General features: G+C 38.2%; 7 protein-coding genes across 7 annotated transcripts in view; 4 read left to right on the plus strand and 3 right to left on the minus strand.

Moving 5' to 3' along the window:
- Window positions 1–51: 51 nt before the first annotated feature.
- Window positions 52–5,662, plus strand: LOC109584858 (bromodomain-containing protein 4-like). Its single transcript, XM_020000749.1, has 12 exons — window positions 52–495; window positions 552–635; window positions 729–779; window positions 940–1,071; window positions 1,399–1,480; window positions 1,525–1,707; window positions 1,956–2,020; window positions 2,103–2,168; window positions 2,382–2,407; window positions 2,467–2,522; window positions 2,581–3,822; window positions 4,442–5,662. The coding sequence occupies exons 1-12, from the start codon at window positions 265–267 to the stop codon at window positions 5,500–5,502; spliced, it is 3,279 nt and encodes a 1,092-aa protein (XP_019856308.1). The 5' UTR covers window positions 52–264; the 3' UTR covers window positions 5,503–5,662.
- Window positions 5,663–5,843: 181 nt separating this feature from the next.
- On the minus strand, window positions 5,844–7,341 carry LOC105313986 (bifunctional epoxide hydrolase 2-like). The gene is made up of 5 exons (XM_020000752.1): window positions 7,210–7,341; window positions 6,999–7,083; window positions 6,746–6,911; window positions 6,312–6,499; window positions 5,844–6,045 (listed from the first exon to the last, which is right to left on the minus strand). Exons 1-5 carry the CDS (start codon window positions 7,323–7,325, stop codon window positions 5,893–5,895), a joined length of 708 nt encoding a protein of 235 aa, XP_019856311.1. The 5' UTR covers window positions 7,326–7,341; the 3' UTR covers window positions 5,844–5,892.
- Window positions 7,342–7,385: 44 nt separating this feature from the next.
- LOC100637474 (nucleoside diphosphate kinase 6-like) lies at window positions 7,386–8,507 on the minus strand. Its single transcript, XM_020000753.1, has 4 exons — window positions 8,423–8,507; window positions 8,257–8,359; window positions 7,677–7,800; window positions 7,386–7,632 (listed from the first exon to the last, which is right to left on the minus strand). Exons 1-4 carry the CDS (start codon window positions 8,489–8,491, stop codon window positions 7,473–7,475), a joined length of 456 nt encoding a protein of 151 aa, XP_019856312.1. The 5' UTR covers window positions 8,492–8,507; the 3' UTR covers window positions 7,386–7,472.
- A 48-nt stretch (window positions 8,508–8,555) lies between these two features.
- On the plus strand, window positions 8,556–9,659 carry LOC100637599 (60S ribosomal protein L21-like). Its single transcript, XM_003389053.3, has 5 exons — window positions 8,556–8,665; window positions 8,716–8,777; window positions 8,858–8,970; window positions 9,099–9,237; window positions 9,474–9,659. The coding sequence occupies exons 1-5, from the start codon at window positions 8,602–8,604 to the stop codon at window positions 9,582–9,584; spliced, it is 489 nt and encodes a 162-aa protein (XP_003389101.1). The 5' UTR covers window positions 8,556–8,601; the 3' UTR covers window positions 9,585–9,659.
- Window positions 9,660–9,732: 73 nt separating this feature from the next.
- Window positions 9,733–13,000, plus strand: LOC100638101 (vacuolar protein sorting-associated protein 37A-like). Its single transcript, XM_003389057.2, has 12 exons — window positions 9,733–9,880; window positions 9,964–10,038; window positions 10,127–10,208; window positions 10,330–10,362; window positions 10,598–10,716; window positions 11,027–11,275; window positions 11,357–11,435; window positions 11,602–11,659; window positions 11,726–11,784; window positions 11,839–11,907; window positions 12,534–12,677; window positions 12,822–13,000. The coding sequence occupies exons 1-12, from the start codon at window positions 9,762–9,764 to the stop codon at window positions 12,873–12,875; spliced, it is 1,140 nt and encodes a 379-aa protein (XP_003389105.1). The 5' UTR covers window positions 9,733–9,761; the 3' UTR covers window positions 12,876–13,000.
- A 98-nt stretch (window positions 13,001–13,098) lies between these two features.
- LOC100638227 (intraflagellar transport protein 81 homolog) lies at window positions 13,099–15,377 on the minus strand. The gene has a single exon (XM_003389058.3). The coding sequence runs from the start codon at window positions 15,286–15,288 to the stop codon at window positions 13,243–13,245; it is 2,046 nt and encodes a 681-aa protein (XP_003389106.1). The 5' UTR covers window positions 15,289–15,377; the 3' UTR covers window positions 13,099–13,242.
- Window positions 15,378–15,459: 82 nt separating this feature from the next.
- The window catches only part of LOC100638355 (la-related protein 1B-like), a 9,972-nt gene continuing 6,412 nt past the window's right edge, over window positions 15,460–19,019 (plus strand). The window contains exons 1-4 of the mRNA XM_020000751.1: window positions 15,460–15,769; window positions 15,825–16,202; window positions 16,839–16,973; window positions 17,869–17,971. Of these exons, the coding sequence (XP_019856310.1) occupies window positions 15,867–16,202; window positions 16,839–16,973; window positions 17,869–17,971 (574 nt within the window). The 5' untranslated portion in view covers window positions 15,460–15,769; window positions 15,825–15,866. The remainder of the gene's footprint in view (window positions 15,770–15,824; window positions 16,203–16,838; window positions 16,974–17,868; window positions 17,972–19,019) is intronic.

The raw sequence follows: 19,019 nt of genomic DNA on the forward strand, positions 1-19,019 counted from the left end.
CGGCCCAGGAACTTTTTCAAGTCTGGCGCGCCCGTCCCGACTGCGCACGCGCAGTACACTCCCGGGTAATCATCCTACAACCTACATCATCATCTTTTCTAGTGTTTTCTTCTCCTCCTCCTCCTCCTATCATCAAAATTCCCTGCCACCACTCAGCTACCCGTGGCAAGAGACAAGAGAGAGAGACACCACCCATCCATAAAGCTTCTTTCCTCGACACTTATCTCTTCTTGTAAATCCAGCAAACTTTGCAGAGTCCTCAAAATGTCCTCCAAACCGAGTGGGCATTATTTGGAGAGCAGCAGAAAGAGAGGCAGCCAGCAGTCACAGAGAGCGCCACAGCCGTCCTACAGAGGAACACAGCCCGCCCAGCATAGCCCCCCGTACTATAGGAGACACACATATGCTATAGACCAGTACCTCTATGAGAAAGGACTCAAGAGAAAGTACATAGCTAAAGATGGCTCCTGTCTCTTTAGAGCTGTCTCAGAACAGGTTCGTAGCTATCAGTCAAAGTCCCTTACCCTCTCTTGCTCTTTCTCTGCCATTAGGTCTGGCTGGTACAAGCTCACCATTGGACTCTGAGGAGACAGACTGCTATGTATATCAAGACAAGAAAGGATCGTTTTAAATCGGTAAGATAACATTTTAAGCCAATTTAAGGTTCATTACAAGTTGTTTTAAAAGCAGTTATAGATCTTCTACTTTATTTCTGTCACCTTTTCTAGTTCTTGACAGAGCCTGTCGATAAATATTGCTTCAGACTTAGCAACTCTTCGGTAAGAAACTTAACGATATGGACCTTCTTTGTCATTTTGTTTATTATTTTATTCCTCTCTTCTCTTCCTCTAAACTATTTATATACCATTATTTATATTTAATGATGGTTTTCTTTCTTTTTCTCTCTTCCTTTTCTCCCCTCCCTCCCTCCCTTGCTAGATGTGGGGTGGTGAGATGGAGCTTGTAGCTCTCTCCGAACTTCTCGATCGTCACATCATCGTCTACTCTGAAGAGAAAGGACAGACTAAAATCCGGGAATTCAATCATTCCGAATCTTCTGATAAAAACTCGGTAAATAAACATTTATTATTCTATAATATTCTTGCCATGCACTGTATAGACACATGTGTTCATGTGTCTATTTATACATGTACATATTAAAGGAGTTTAATTGATTGTTTTAATTGAATTACTTATCCATATTGCAGCTGCCTTTGTCCAGCTCTCTCCTCTAATGTTGCTGGCTTCATTCTTTGAGGCAAATTCTTTGAAGGGGGATTCCCTTTATTATTATTATATCTAGCCACAAGTTGTGGGGACATGTGCTGGACATGTACATGTATTTTACACATGTACATGGCACTGTATGCTCTCTCTCTCTCTCTTTCTCTCTCATAGATTAAACTAGCTTATACTGGTTCTAATCATTACGATGGAGTCTGGGCTGAGACTGATGAGAGACTATATGGATTTTGTCAAAGTAAAAACTGAAAAAAATTATTATTATTATTATCATCATCACAGGTCTTGTATATGATGTCTTGTACAGTGCGGTATTCAAGAACTCTTCTTTGGTATCAAAATCCCGTCAGTTGTCTCTTGGCCAGACGATGACTCCAAGTTATGGTCCTCCGGATCTTTTGAAGGCTTTATCGATGTACGTGTTCTCAAATATCCCAATAGAACACGCAAGAATGGAGAGGAATGGTAAGTAGAATATGTAAAAAGGTATAAAAGGTTTTAGTTGAATAGTTTAGTAAATCAATGAATAATTTGTAATTTAATTTATGGCCCCTCCCTAAATTTGCTAAAATTGGTACACATGTAATAGAAATTGAATGCCTTTTAGTTTTAATTGAAATTGAGAATCGAAACGAAAGATCAATGTAATATCTTTGGTTATGCAGCTGTGTGGCACCTGTTCTTATTGTTATTCCCCTCCTTCATTGCTTTAGATCGAGAGTATCGCGACAGGCAGTTTGCAAGTTCTCTTCAATACAAAGTCGGAACTATATGTGACGTAAGCTACTATATTAACAGCTGCTATTACATATACTGTCACTATTACTATTATTGTTATTATTATTTTGTGTCCATTGAAGGTGTCTGTTGATAATGATTTGTTTCGTGCTGAAATCATTGACAACCGTGACTACTCCAGAATAAAAGTAAGAGCTAGTGTATCTGATTCTGCACTTCTACAAAATTGGGCCAAAAACCATGTACTGTACTATATTCATGTAGTGCGGGGTATCTCTTCAACAATTGCTAGGAGACAATTCTCCCATTTTTTATAATTTCTTCTTGATGTATATATGTACATGTGCTTTGCATTTCAATAAATACACGTGTGCAATTTGTTGTCTTTTTTTTCTCTTTAGGTGAAATTTATTGATAATGGAAGAAAGTAAGTTGGTCATACATTGTTGTATGTATCAACTTTTTATTATTTTGACATTGCCTTAGGCCAATGATAGTGTCAGCTAAGCAAATCTTTTTTGGTCACAGCAAGAAAAGCACAGGCAAGCAATAATAATAATAATAATAATAATAATAATAATAACAACAATTTTTTTGTAGGAGGGAGGGATCAAAGGAGAGGGTACTCTGGTTCAAGGGTCCAATCCGAGGGTAGTACCTCAAGGAGGGAAGAACCTAAAAACGAGAGACCTCCCCGGGAGACAAAGGACTTTGAGAGAGACCGAAAGTCAAGACAGTCGAAACCGAACAATGAAAGTAGTGGCCCAGCTCCAGAGAAGAGAGAAACAAGGGGGGGAAGTGGCGGGGGTAAGGGTGAGGGGAGAATGACCTCGCCAAAACCTCCTAACCCCAAGATAAGCGATCGGAGACAACCAGTGAATCATTCTAAGGAAAGAGGAGAGAGAGAAGGGCTCAGACAAAGAGACAAGAAAGAAGTGGATAGAGGAGCAAAAGGAAGCGGTGATAATAGAAGAGATGCTGTTAAAGAAAGAGCTTCTACTCGCGGGGAAACTGTTACGAAAACTAACGAAGGGATCTCGAAAGAAAAGCCGTCTAATAAGAGACCGGGGGAAGGAAAAGGAGGCGTGGCCCGGGAGGAAAAGGGAAAGGGAAGCAACGAGAAAGAGGAGAGAGTTCCAAACTCGGAAAGCGAGAAAGTGCTGCAAAGTGAGACTAAACCGTCTCAGAACGGAAACACGTCAAGAACCGACGACCCAAAGGAAACTACCACTTCTTCTCACCCTGAGCAATATCAACAGAGACAGAGTCCGATTGAACAAGCCCCACCCACAGCAATCCCTCCTCTTTTACCACCAGGGATCACCAAAGTGGACGAACCACACCCACCAATTAACATAGAGCAGCGAGGTCTGATATACCAAATGGCCCATGGAGATGGTAATACTTATTACATACACTCAACTGGCATTGCTCCAGAAGCAGCTGCAGCAGGTGGAGGGTACCTCTACCCGGTGGACGTCTTCTCGTCGACTAGTAACAATCATATACTAGTAACATCTGGTGCTTCTAGTCTCCACCCACAGCCACACCCCCAACCTTATTTCTCCGAAGCCCCAGAGTGCGAGTGGCCTATACTAGTACAGGATAGCCGTAGTTCTGCTAGTAGTAACTCCAAGGTTGTGGCGGTCGACCAGTTGCATCCAAAGTCCCTCCACATTGACGGTCCACCTCCACAGCCTCCGCCTGAGACTATGTTTGCCGTCCCGCCTACACATCAGAATGTGGGCGTGGTCCAGACGTCACCTCACGTGGCGACAACTCAAAACATCTTCTCAACTGATCTAGCTCCTCCTCTTCATCTGCTACACAACAGAACGCAAGGTAAGATTATAGTGTATGTGTAGATGTCCTTCTGTTATAAGGATAAGGATCAGGATTAGGATATAGAGGGTGGGGAGAGTAGGAGATTCTGTGAAAGTCAATAATATTCACTCACTACAGTTTCCATTAGACTTTACTACTGTAGTACCTGTTCATTCATCAGTGTAGTAGTATCTATACATCCACACACTCATGTTGTTATTATTACTATAATCTCAAAGTAGTACTCTCTCTCAGTTTTTCATGCCCATAATGTAATGAATATACATGTACATGTACGTGTGCAGTAAATGTGCTTTCATTGTGTTCTTTGCATGTGTCAGGTCAGGTAATACCACGTCTGCTATTAATTTTTGCTGCATGTTTGTTTGTGTTTTAGTTCCTTTTTGTAGTATTAATTTGGATAGTATGAGCTTATACAGGCCAATACAATTATAAAACATGCATGCAATCAAATTTGCACAATTGCTCCAAAATCCGGTAAAACCCCCTGTACTGTAGTACAGGGTCTTGGGCTGAATTTTGTGAAAATTGAAAAGAGAGGATTCTCCATTTTTATAATACATGTACATGTATTGTGTGATTAAAAATAATATTTATTATTATTTAATTTTTATAGAGGACAAGCAGGTCTTCATGTTTGAATATGCCCAGCAGTGTCTCAGCTGCTATTTCAACTCTGCCATTGGAGACCAGTCCGACCTTGAAGACCTGATCGAGGAGCTTCTCGCAATGTCACTGGAAGAGTTCCTTTCCTCTCCTCCTCGCTATTCTGACGGAGAACTCTCAACCACTAGTCCTGATAATAGTGAGCTGACAGACGAGAGAGAGGTAACTCCACTTAGACTTGTCCTGAAAACCGAAGAGACCGTTTCGCCGTCTAGTACGTCCGATGACCAGCTTCCGCCGCCACCTCGTGAGCCTACGCCGGTCGGAGAAGAGACAACGGAGGAGACAGTGGTTAATGGTAAAGAGGCTGAGACTAACGGTGATGGTGAGATTGTGAAGGAGGAGGAGGAGGAGGGAGAGGGAGAAGAAGGACAGGAAGTAGAAGAGGTGGAGGATGAGGGTATGAAGACATATATGTCACTGCCTCATCCTGGTGCTAGCCCTTTCATGATGCCATATCAGCCGTTCATACCAATGATGTATTCAATGGGTCCTCAATTCTTTGGGTATCATCATCCTTATCGTATGCCAGCTCCCATGATGTTTCCTCCTCCTTACTTTATGCACCCACCTCCTCATATTGTTCCTCCTGAACCTCAAGAAGAGATCAATAATGATCTTACTGATGATGGGGACACGCCTCTTTCTCAGCCCGAGTTTAAGGCCACGCCTCCAGAGTCTAAACCGGCGGCCGTGGATGTGAGTGAAGTCCCTGTTGTAGCAAAGGAAAAGTCGTCGTCTCCATCTCCTCGTCCCTCTCCTTCTCCTCCTCCCCCGGTCGCTAGGCAACCGGATAAACAGGTCCAACCCCCTCGTCAGCGTAATAATAATAATACTCACGAAACTCGTCACCGTAGCAACCAGGACTCTCGTAGCCATAGCAACCACGATTCCTATCACCGTGGTAACCATGAGCGTACGTCGAAAGGCCAAAAGAGTAATAGATCTTACGAGGCTCGTTATAGCAGGAATTTTACGAATCGGAGCCATCAGAATCAGGCGAAACAATGATTGAGAATCAGATTGTGAACTTGCATACACACGTACTATCATACATGTACATATACATACATTCTGATCAGTTTATTCATTAATTATTACTACCTTGCCTTGTGTTGGTTTTGTCTTGTTTGTGGTGTATAATTATTCTATTAAACAACAACAACAACAACATGCATTTATTATATTATCCACTATTAAAAGTTATTTATAATAATTATTATTATTATTAATGTGAAATGACATGTGAATAGATATCAGTATTCATTTCTGAAACATTAAAAATCAGCAAAAAAGTCCAATATTGATATTCACATCTTTTAGTCATTTTTCGTGAACTGACTCTACCATACTTCCATTTTGATTAATCTTTTTAATTTAAAAATACAACTAAGATTAAGGCTATAATTTGCTAGTGGTGTTCTTAGAGGTTTCATTCTGCAAAGTCTTTTTTAATTGAGCCACTGCAGCTGGTATGTCTTTAACTAGTATCATTCTCATTCCTAACTCTCTGGCAGTCTTCAGATTCATTCCAAGATCATCAAGAAACACAACCTACAGAAGAGAGATTATCATATGCAATAGAAATTAGAGATAGTAGCATACCGTATAATGCTTTATTTTGGCGATTTTGCTGTAAAATTGTAATTGGCGATTTTTAATTTGGCGATTTTTGTGTACACATGCATTACTGAGCATGTACATTAATGATTGGTGGTTTTAATATTGGCGATTCTGCTTGCAAACTGCCAATCGCCAAAATAAAACTCCGCCAAATTAAAGCGTTATACGGTATGATAAATATTTTTTTAATGGATCACTTCGTTTGGTTTTAGTCCTAGCTCACGACAAGCCAGCAAGTAAATGTCCTTGTCTGGTTTTCTGATTCCAACCCGACAGGATTGTATGGTGGCATCTACAAATGGTGATATCTCTCTTAATAGTGGATGATCAGGATCTGGGTTTATGTCATCAATCCAATTATTAGTAACAACTCCTACTTTAAGACCTGCAAAGATATTACCATTATTATTATTATTATTATTATTATTATTATTATTATTATTATTATTATTATTATTATTATTATTATTATTATTATTATTATTATTATTATTATTATTATTATTATTATTATTATTATTATTATTATTACCATTATTATTATTATTATTATTATTATTATTATTATTATTATTATTATTATTATTATTATTATTATTATTATTATTTGTGATGTTAAGTATCAACTTGCCTGATGTCTTGATGCTTTTCAACAGTTTGATCATTTCCTGGTTCACTTTGGTTCTGTTACCTGTAAAACGTCTGAACAGTTCTGCTGCAGAGAACTCTCCTGGTAAGTCCCTGTCTAAACGGCTCTTGATCAGTTCTTGACACTCTGCTTCAAACTCTCTACAAAACTGAAGAGATTTTCCATTGAATACAGCATATAAAATATTATAAAAGAAGTGATTTTCATTAAGTATTGGTTGTTCCATGGTGCTAACTTGTCTGAGTTTTATCTCTCCTCTCTCCAGTCTACAGAAAGCGTTATTAGGGGAGCCATAGATAAAGGCAAGAGTGAGGGCACCTCTAGTTACATGTGAAAAGAGTAAAGAAATAGAATCTAATCTTGTAGAATTAACAACAGTAGTAGTCTCGCCCCGCCCCTTCGCTAGCAAAGGGGCGTGGCGAGACTACAACAGTAGCTTATCTCACTTTGGCAGGTTTAATTCTGATTCGTATTCTTGTATATGCACCACGGGAGATGATATAAGGACTCCTCCAACATCAAAAATAACTCCTTTTATGTTATTAACTATAGGAGTCTCCATTGCAAAAAGTGAGCCACACCTTTAAATTAGCCACGCCTTTCAATTCGAATTGCCACGTGATAGCATGTGGGTAATGAAATGATGAACAAAATTGATGGTGAAATATTATTATATCGATTAAATTGTCTGCTAATTGATATTTTCTAGTTATTTCAAACTTCTGAGCCACTCTTTCCAGCAGAATTCAGGAAATATCAAATTAATTTCTTTCATAGCATTTTCAACACTGTCAGATCCATGTACGCTATTTTGAGTATCACAGAGTCCAAATCTTCCTCTGATGCTAGCAGGAGAGTCTCTCTTAGCTCTGATAACAGTGAAAAGCATTCATCTAGCACTAATAATGCTTACATGCATGGTTTAGTGGGTCCCATTAGTCTCCTCCATCTTTTAATTGCATCTTCTCCTCCTAATATGACACCATTGATATCACTGGACTGCATGTAAGTAGTCAATCTCTCAAAATAGAATCTTCCTAAAGCAAAAAGGAAGAAAAAACATCTAAGACTATCCAGTGAAAATTTACACTGCATGCATCACCTAACAAATGTATCTATTTATTATTATTATTATTATTATTATTATTATTATTATTATTATTGTTATTGCAATTTTATAGGACTAGATATGAGAAGGAGAAACAGATAGTAGTAGAGGTCCAGTAGAAGGGAGTAGTCCTAAAGGAATGACAGGGTGTAGCCCTGCCATCCAGTACATAAATACAGAAAAGAAAAGGAAAAGGAGTCAAGAGGAGGAGAGAAAAGAGGATGGGAGAGATATACATAAACAATTAGAGCATGGACAGACTGTGTGTAGAGTGTGTGAATCAGAAGAATTAAAAACATTTGTAAATTTGTCAATAAAATGGGATGTAATTAGTTCCTTAAAACTTGGGATAGACATATTTAGGATACTGTATTAGTATACTTACCATTGTGTTCTTCATAGAATTTTTCAGCTTCTTTAAGGCTCAGTCTTAAAGTTTTTCTGCAAACAATCGAGAGTCCTTCCTTCTCTATCATTCTACACACAAGCTGTACAGAAAATAGTAGATACAATAAAATTAAATCTACTAATTATTCTATAATTTTAAATACATTTAAAGAGACTGGCCTAGCAACTAAGTCTGGCTTGAATATTGCTAAAGTCACTTGATAGTTGCACATTTTAGGAGTGGGTGTGGCACCAAAATTAATAACTAGAAACTTTATAACTACTCTGAGCATGCGTGGTTGGTCTCCTTTCACGTGGTTCTGTCAAGGACAAGAGAACCAAGATGGCTACCAAAGGTTATCGACGTGGTACTAGGCACCTTTTCTCCCGCCGTTTTAGGAAGAAGGGTAACTTAAGCCACTTATTTTTTAACTTTATAAATATTTTTATTTGACAGGAATGATAAAGCTGTCGACCTACATGAAAATTTATAAAGTTGGTGACTATGTCGACATAAAGGTACTATTATATATATATATATACACAAAAAGTGCATTCATTTTATTAATATTTTTGTATTTTTTTGTTCTCTGTGTTAGGTGAATGGTGCAGTACATAAAGGTATGCCGTACAAATTCTATCACGGTAGAACAGGAAGAGTATTCAACATTAGCAAAAGAGCTGTTGGAGTAGAAGTGTCGAAACAAGTCCGGTAAATATCCCAACGATAATATTGTGCGGCTTTAAACTTGGTTTAATTAAATTTCACGAAATGAAACTCTTTTTTTTGTCAAAATTTTAATCATTTTAAATTAATTTCATCTATTTGTAATTTTCTAGTAATCGTATCATTAACAAGAGGATCCACGTTAGAGTTGAACATGTCAACCCTTCTCGCTGCCGGGAGGACTTCTATGCCAGACTCAAAGAAATCAAAGCCAAAAGAAGAGCAGCTCACGAAGAAAAGAGGAGAATCCTGGTACGCCAAGAATCACACGAAAATAGCAATAATAGTTATTATAGTTGTAAAATATTATAATTGTAGAGAGAAAACTAATATATAATTTATGCTTCATTGTAAATGTATATTCTCTCTGCTTGAATTGTGAGCGTAATTCATGTATGTAGGGATTTTATGAGCAATGCTTGAAATATTTTGGTGGTTTTTGTATATTATATCCATTCTTATATAATGTCTACCTTTTTTGTTTTCAGCCTGGTGAGTTAAAAAGGAAGCCAGCTCAGCCACGAGAGGGACGTCTTGTCAAAATGAAAGGAAAAGAAGTTGAGGATTTAGAAGCAATCCCGTATGCATTTTTAGGATAGAAATAACGAGAAAGGAACAACTTCTTGTAATTATTCTTTTCACAATAAATGAAGAAATTATGAAATTATACAGTACTATGTAAATAAAATAAATAATGAAGTAGGCGTGGTTAACCATTAACTAAATGGGCGTGGCCGACATCAAAATTTACGTCAAGTTTGTACTTCTTTATTGTCATGTGGTTGTTTGGTCGTTCCTCTACATCAGATTCAGTCCAGTCGAGTGTTAGTGAGGCCACACACGCCGAGAGACAAAGAAATAAGCAACTAGTCTGGCTGAAGGAGGAGATAAAGGAGTATGTTAACGTTTTAGATACTGATATCATAGATATGACTCTGTTTTGACTTCTCCCCCGTCTTCTTTATTACATCCTCTTAGTGTGGCTGAACTAGAGCGTGACAGAAGGTACAGAGCAAGTTTCACAGTCCAAGGGAAAGCCGTTACACTAGAAATGTATTAAAACTACACATTCACACTCGAGTCTAGTTGAAATTGATAATAATATTTTACTTCGTCATTAGTGTATTTTTCGTCTCTTTAGTTTCTTATCGGACAGGTTTCCATTAGAAGGACCAGTTGTCACAGCGTCTCCTTACTTTACACATCCCTGGGTTGACCAGCAGGTGGGGAGAGAGAGAGAGAAGGAGGGAAAGGAAAGGAAAGGTGTATATGTAGATTGAAAGAGAATGGAGAATATAACGAAATGGATACTCAAGTGATTCTTGATTTCATTTATTTTTGTAGATGAGAGTTATTGGATGTCCATTACTCCAACAGGTTAGGCCATTACTCAAATAATTATTGACAATTTGAAATATGCACAACATGTAAATATTATTGTTAAGAATGTTACAAATCACACTCTCCTTATGCAATAATTGATAATAGCTAGGTGTACTTCATTACTTTATATGCTATGTATTCTCTAATTTTATATATTTTTCTGCTACACTACTTACATGTTCTTTAAAATGTAGATGTACATGTACATTATGTTTTGTTTTTTTTCCAGTTCACTGTACATTCAAACCTTGGTACTGCTATTAAACAAGTGATTGACGAACTGACCACTCATCCTCCTCTATTTGATCCTCCATCATCAATGGCATCTTATCCTGTCCAGCCTCCTATGTAAGGACTATCAATTAATTAATCATTAATTAATTTAAACCCTGTACTATTGTGATTATTATTTATGTTATTAATGACTCAGTGTGTTTTTAAAACGTGTCTATCAATATCCAATGGATCATGACAAACTGAAGTACTTCTGTTTGTTTTCTTATAATTTAAATAACAATAACATTACAGTTGGCTTATAATATATCCTTGAACTATTATTAATTTTTGCTAACATTGCAACTTCATTAATTTATAGTATGTTCATTTACTCTCTCATTCTCATTCTCTCTCATTCTCATTCTCATTCTCATTCTTCTAGTCCGGTTCCATACAGTGGGCCTGGTCCCAGTTCTTTTGTCCCTCCTACCAGTACTGGCCCTTTTTCTCCTTCCTTTGCTCCTTTCTCTTATTCTTCAATGCCTCAGCCTGTCCCAATGCCTTCTAATCCTTCACCTCCAGTAGCTACTAGGGGGATGCCCTCTTCTTCTTCTTCCTCCTCCTCCTCTTCTATTTCAAGGAGACTAAGTTATTCAATACCAGAAAAAATGCCTGGAATATCTGATAAAAGGTATTCTGTACTTTATAATAAAGATTCTGGGTATTTTAACATTGTGGTGCTTCTTTCTTTCTCTCTCCTCTTTTCTGCTAGCAATGAAGAATTGGAAAAGTATTTAAATGATGAAGATTCTGTAGTTTTAATAGATCAATATATATCGAAACTTGACGTTGTAAGTTGCTATATACGAATGCACATTTTGGCTGACGTCCAAGCCCATATAGTTAATGGTAGTGTAGTATTTTTAATTACTTGTATGCAAATTTTGACTGCTGAATCATAATGGCCTCTTGTTTCAAGCTATAGTCCTTCTTATATGTATTTTGTTGTTTCTGCAGATAAAGAGAGTTCAGTCTGAAATGGAGTCCTTATTTCAGGAGAATGAAGAACTATCAAGTGAGATTCACGAACTGCATGTTACTCATTAATTTATTCTGTTTTTTCTTGTTTTAATTATATCAGAACAAAATATTGACAAGGAACCAACAATTCAATCGCAATGGAGTTCATTGCAAGAAAAAGTTTGACATACTTTTTTCTGCATTGTTAATAATAAATTATTTATTATTTTTTAGCATATTGAATTGCAGAGTTTAAAGGAGAGATATGACAAAATAATTAAGAAACAATCTCAACTAGTTGAAGTGAGTAATGCCTTTATGAAATGGGCCAAAATTTGAAAAGTTCCCTGTACTATAGCCCATGGTTTTTCCGAAAAATGGCTCGAAAATGACCCCCAATTTTCATTACATTTTCTGATACATATTGATGTACTTAAGCTGTGTAGAAAGTTTGAGCCAATTCCGATTTCAATTTTTCAAGTTATGGCCATTTGAAAAAATGGGCCAAAATCTGGAAAGTTCCCTGTACTATAGCCCATGGTTTTTTCCAAAAAATGGCTCCGAAATCACCCCTAATTTTTATTACATTTTCTGATACATATTGATGTACTTATGCTGTGTAGAAAGTTTGAAGTGATTCCAACTTTAATTTTTCAAGTTACGGCCATTTTAAGAAAGTGCCAAAATTTTGAAAAAATCCCTGTACTATAGCCCATGTTTTTTTTCCAAAAAAATGGCTCCGAAATCACTCCCAATTTTTACTCCATTTTCTGATACATATTGGTGTACTTATGCTATGTAGAAAGTTTGAGCCAATTCCGACTTCAATTTTTTGAGTTATGGTCATTTTAAGAAATCGGCCAATTTATTTCTGCATGTACATGTACTGTTATTCTTAGCTCATTCTTTTTTCACTGTTTCTTATGCAGAAATATGACAGTGCCCGTGCCACTATGCAACTAAAGACACTCTCTCAAGAAACTGATACTAATTCTGACATAATAGCTGATGATTTTCTAGAACAGAAAATGGACTGTTCAAGTTACCTACAGAAATTTCTTCAAGAAAGAAAGGTAGTCTAACATTATAGATTGACAAAGATGAAAAATACTTTTTCAAATTTTAGCACCATCATTTAAATGATTTACATGCTATTATTATTGTTATTTTTTTAATTTTTAATGTATGTTAGTTTATTTTTTCTCATTGCTTTCTAGCTGTATCATTTAAGAAGTGCAAAACTAGAAATGTTGAAGTATCAAAGGTCATAGACATATCATAATGCAACACTTAGTGATTACATATTGTCTTAATATTCATAGAGTTATTGATTATTGTTTTATTTATGTGTGAATTTTCTATTCCTTTTTTTCAAGATGGCAGTGTTTTAGCTGTATTATAGTACAATCATTGGATAATGATAATTATTACACAAATCATGTATATGTAAAATGTAAGTAGAACCTACAGTACAAAAATAAATACATGTACATGTTTATTTGCATTATATTGAAACTTCAAGTTAATACAACTATAATAGTAGGAAATTATTGTTTGATTATTATAATTATTTTCATATTAATAGTAATGTTTATAATGATAAGATAATTCTTGTTCTCATAGCTGTCATTGCAATCATTAATTCATTATTTGTATGCGACCATCAGTGGTAGAGAGCTCTTGCAGGTCTTTGGTACGTTGTTTCTGTTCCTGAGCCTCGCTAAAGCACCTCTTCTTTATACTGAAGAGCTTCTCCAGGTCGTGCCACATCTTCACTTGCTTGACTGCAAATTTGTGAGTTTCTTTGAGATCCTTTTGCTTATCCCTCAGCGCCCGCCCCAAGTTCTCCTGCTCATGTACTTTACGTGTTAGCTGATCACGGAGGTTTTTCTTTTTCTCTGCTGGATCCTTTGAAACCACGGCTTTCATTTCGGCCTTGACTCTTTGATCGTGAAGACGCACTGCTTCCAATTCGCAGCTTAGTAAGTGATATTGGCTTTCCTCTGCTATGCAGTCATTCCAAAGTCCTTGGACCTCCTTCTCAAGCTGTGACCGCTTGCTTTTCAGGCCTGCTGCCGTGCTGTCGTAAGTTGCTTTCTTTTCCCGATGGACTGATTTCACGTCTTGATGTTTTTGACGTAATGGCCTCACTGCTTTAATCAGTGGAGCAAGAACACTCTTCTTCTCTTCTATGACATCTTTTAGTGTTTGGACTGAAACTGACATTTCTTGGAGGCTTTTCTCTTTTTTCGTATCAAGCTCGCTCTTTAAATTAGACGCCTGCTCAAGGTCGTCTTGTGTGTTCTTGTATCCTGAGACTCCTTTCTTCTTCTCCATGAATGACAAGAGATCTTGTACATTCTCATCTTTCGATTTCAATATTTCTTCCGTTCGAGAGAGGACGCCAAATTCTGCCCTGAGTGCCGACATCTCTCCTTTCTTTTGCTTATAAATGGTACTAATGACCCGAAGGTGCTCTATATACTTACGAAACTCGTCCTCCTTTATCAGTTTTATCCCTCCCATCTCCTCAAGCTGCCTCTCTTTCTCTTTTTCCTCTTCCTTAACTACTTCAAGCTCTTCCATTAGGTTCTCTATCGTTTCTGCAGCAACCTGTCGTTTGTGAGCTATGAGAGATGCCTGCTGTCTAAACAGTGCAAGGTTCTCAGTCCCGGAATCATCTTCGCTCATTTTCTTGTCTATAAGTGACCGGATCTCATCATTCACCTCGTCAATCTGTTGCTGTATCACTTCAAGGTCTAATTCGCTCACGACAGGCTCCGAGACAACCTTCTCCATCTCTATACACTCCCGTCTCTTTGCCTCTATCTTCTTAGGGAGATTATCACTGGTAAGCATACGGAGGAGATTATTATCTTCTTTGGCTTTAGATAACACAAGCTCTGCCGTGAGTCCAGAAGACATCTCTTTGGTTTCTTCTAATTCACGTATCAACTTAGCCTCTTTCTCTTTAACTTGGTTTAATTGCTTTCTTTGCTCTTCTTTCTGCTTCTTAAGATCATTCCCTCTCTCCTTCTCTTTCCTCAACTTACGAGCAGAATCAAGTACCTCCTCGTGTCTGGGGTATATCTCTACTCTTCTCTTCAGTCGTTCTAGCTGACGTGAAAGCTGCTTCTTCTCTTCCTCCATAGCCTCAATATCTCGCCTAACGTCACTTGTGTTGTACTCAGATGATCGCTCAAACTCGACTGCTTTGTGAAGTTCTTTGAAGTGCTCAATCATTGAAGCATAAGTTTGATACGTTTCCTCAAGCGTCTCGTCTTGTAAATACTCCACCGGTACTTCAATTTTAACTAAAAACCGAGCAAGATAGGCACGTTTCTTCAATTCCGGCATTCTTTGAAGTAACCACGAGAGAAGAGGATAGACTGTTAGTTTTTCCCCTTGAATGAGTCCTTGACGAAAAGTATTCATGCCCTGACCAACGTCCTCCTTAGGCTTGTAGTTAAGTATTTTAAGAGTTGCAAGGAGACGAAGGGCAGTCTGTTCTGCTGGCTCATCCCTTAGGTCTAGCTTCTGTTCTGGATCAATCTCAGCTATGACATCGTTAACAACTTGTAGGAGAGAGAGTGGGTCAAGTGAGTCAAATGAGATTATAGTGTAGCTCTTATTGTACGGCTCCCTGTGGAGGGTATCCACTATATAACGGAGCTGGTCACTCATTTCGAGGCAAAGAAGGCCACAAAAAGGAGGAGGAACAAGTAACCCAATACCAAGGGCCAAAACAGACCAAGTTATGTTTATTAGAGTTGCTATGTGACGGTTGCCTGGCACCGGTTACCAAGCAACGTCTTCTTTATGTCCTCCATTGCGCATGCGTGCAGTGTATACCGCGTGGTACTCATTCAGTCGGCAGCAACCACTAGTCCACTGGTATCTCAGGACACAGGGACTATTCTTCTCCGCTCTTCCTTTAGCCTCTTTTGTCTCTCTCTTCATTGTTCCCGGAGATCCTTTCCTCGGACTTTGAAGAGGATCCTGTCCTCCATCTTGTCTCTTTGTTCCTTTTTCTTTCTGATCGGTGGCTGGTGGTTCGTTTGTCCGACGGCAGCTGTTCCTTTTAGTAAACTACTCCAGGATATTCTCCAGTACTTACTCTACCTTTACTGCTTGCTACTAACGTTGTTTCTTCTCTTTGACTCGGGTAAGATACTATTGTCGTTATGTTTTGTAACATTTCATGTTTTTCTTTCTGATAGTGGTTTATTTGTCAAAGGAGGTCAGAGAGAGGTTGGGATAAAATGGCTGACGTCGCTGTCTTGCATCAAACAGACATCCCCTCCTCTAAGCTGCCTTTTCTTTCAGAGGAAACGGCGTCCCTCCACACAAAGAAACCAACCCAATCGTCTTTAAGGAACACGTCACGATCAACCAGCTCTACCAGCAAGACAATGGCTTGGAATAAAAACACTAACAATGCTGCCGCCGGGTCTGGAACTGGTAGCAGCAGCGGGTCCGGTAATGATAAAAATCAGGGGCCCACCAGTGGGGGAGTTTCATCCAGTATCGGGGACAAGAAGAATGCTAGCGTCAAGCAGCAGGTTGAATCCGGTATAGATATACCGCATATGGATCAGGTGAGTGGCCCCCATTGCTGCATGTAAGGGATTGCTGGTATGTGTGACGCGTATACATGTACCTACTGAATGTTGTCTGTTTAGCGCCTTCTTTCAATTCTCACCTCTTCTACGTTTTACACGTACATGTATGTCCAACCCTCTTCTTCTTTCCAACCATTGAGTAAGACCCACTCTATTTCTTGCTTATTCCTCTCTCACGTATGCATGCATCCATGTCTTATGCTAGTAAATTAATGAGTAGTTTTTCATAATTTACTCATTACTATCTGCTATGCTTCCCTACGTGCCAAGCTTTCACAATGGTCTCCTGGCAGTCTTGACTGTTATTGTTATTGTTGGTACTCTCTGTGTGTGTAGATTCAAATGAGAACTAATAGATTAACATACATGTATAAGAGACTGATTTGAGTATAACTGTGATACTTTTTGACTGCAAGTTGATTGCCATTGTTGTTTTGAATAATAATGAACAAGAGGCTACATGTATATACTAACTCATAAGAATTTATGTTCATGAATACAACAATTTTTTTAATTGCTTAGAACTATTGGTTATGTTGCATTCCTCTATCTTAATCCTTTCTAATTCTCCTAGTTATTATTATTAAATTATGTCTTCTCTACTTCTTATAGCAATGGGAGATAATCCAAGATTCAGGCAGTTGGCCAGCTCTTAGTGAATCCAGCACTCACCCTACTACTACTGCCCCTCCCCCTCCTGCTGTTGCTTCTTCAAAGGAGTCTCCACCATTAAAGGATCAGAAAAAGGTGAGCCACTCTCTCTCTCCCCCTCCCTCCCTCCCTCCCTCTCTCCCTCACTCTCCCTCTCCCTCTCTCTCCCCCTCCCTCCCTCTCTCTCTCTCTCTCTCTCCCTCTTTCTCTCTCACTCTCACACACATGGTGTCCTCATACACTGACCTGTTGTAGTATAACAAACGATGAACATAGACCCACTATGATAACATTTGGTACACAATGGGCCACTGTTTTGTGTATACTGTCATATTTCACAACCTTTGTCCATCATATATTAATACATAGCCAGGATTAAATATAATAGCCTCTACTGTAGCAGGTCTATAGTTCCAAATTCTAATTATGTAAATGTACAAGTACATACATTATCAGTGTTTTGTTGCACATACATAAGACTTCACAATGATATGAGTATGACACAGTTATGTAAAGCAATCCATCTTATACAGACTATACAGTTAATAATTAAATAACTCCTACACGTGTCATTACAATGTGTATGTGTGTGTACCAGTATATTGCTTTAGACAATGCCACCTGTTTATTTTGAAGTGGCTGTACATCTCTCTTCCATGTAAGATTCATTTTGTCTTGTTTTGATTACACTATGGGAGATATAACATCTAAACTTTTTGATAATGTCCTAGTTGATTTAATTTTGAATGGAGAGGGAGGAAGAGAGAGGAGGAGGGGGGCAGAGCTTGTGAGAGGAATGAATCCTGTGAGTAGGAGAGAAGGGATTGAGATAGTTAATAGTCTGGGCGGTTTGATTATCACTACAGCAGCTGCTCCTGCCAAGTGCTGTACTATGATCTTGTTTCTGTTTATACATGTGCATGATGCAATCAGTATTTGTCATCTCTCTCTCTCTCTCTCTCTCTCTCTCTCTCTCTCTCTCTCTCTCCAGCCAACTGAAAAGACTGATCCAGCTAATAAAAGTCCAAACTCAACTGCTAGTCTTCAAGACAATGACCAGAAGCTTAATGGCAGCAACAGTGGCAAGAAGAAAGGTAACAAATAATAAAATTAACATTCACTATACATGTGTATTTTAGTACATGTGCCTGGGTGTACCATTAATTGGGAAAAATTTGAAACAATTTCGTGGAATTTTAATATATAGCTGTGAAGAGTGCATGCCTTAAATTTGACCCTAATTGACATATCTTGTGGGATATTTAAAACAAATTTTTTATCTTATCACAATTAATTACCACATCTATAATGATTATACAAAAGAACCTCCTATTCCCCACACACCTGTATAATAATGAGGACATTTTGTATTGTCCCAATTGGTACAAACCTATACAAAAGTACCTCTGAAATGAGGACACCTCTGTATTAAGGACAGGTAGTGTGGACCCAATGGTGTTCTTAGTAAAGAGGCTACACTGTACATATATTAAGGACAGGTAGTGTGGGCCTAATGGTGTTCTTAATAAAGAGGCTACACTGTACATGTATTAAGGACAGGTAGTGTGGGCCTAATGGTGTTCTTAATAAAGAGGCTACACTGTACATGTATTAAGGACAGGTAGTGTGGGCCCAATGGTGTCCTTAATAAAGAGGCTACATTGTACATGTATTAAGGACAGGTAGTGTGAGCCCAATGGTGTCCTTAATAAAGAGGCTACACTGTACATGTATTAAGGACAGGTAGTGTGGGCCCAATGGTGTCCTTAATAAAGAGGCTACACTGTACATGTATTAAGGACAGGTAGTGTGGGCCCAATGGTGTCCTTAATAAAGAGGCTACACTGTACATGTATTAAGGACAGGTAGTGTGGGCCCAATGGTGCCCTTAATAAAGAGGCTACACTGTACATATATTAAGGACAGGTAGTGTGGGCCCAATGGTGTCCTTAATAAAGAGGCTACACTGTACATGTATTAAGGACAGGTAGTGTGGGCCCAATGGTGTCCTTAATAAAGAGGCTACACTGTACATGTATCAAGGACAGGTAGTGTGGACCCAATGGTGTCCCTAATAAAGCTATCCTTTGTGTCTGTACATGTACATTTATAATGTCTGTATGCTTACTATGAATGGCTCTG

Source organism: Amphimedon queenslandica, unplaced genomic scaffold, assembly GCF_000090795.2.
Source record: "Amphimedon queenslandica unplaced genomic scaffold, v1.1 AMPQUscaffold_13157, whole genome shotgun sequence".
In the NCBI taxonomy this organism is placed as follows: domain Eukaryota; kingdom Metazoa; phylum Porifera; class Demospongiae; order Haplosclerida; family Niphatidae; genus Amphimedon; species Amphimedon queenslandica.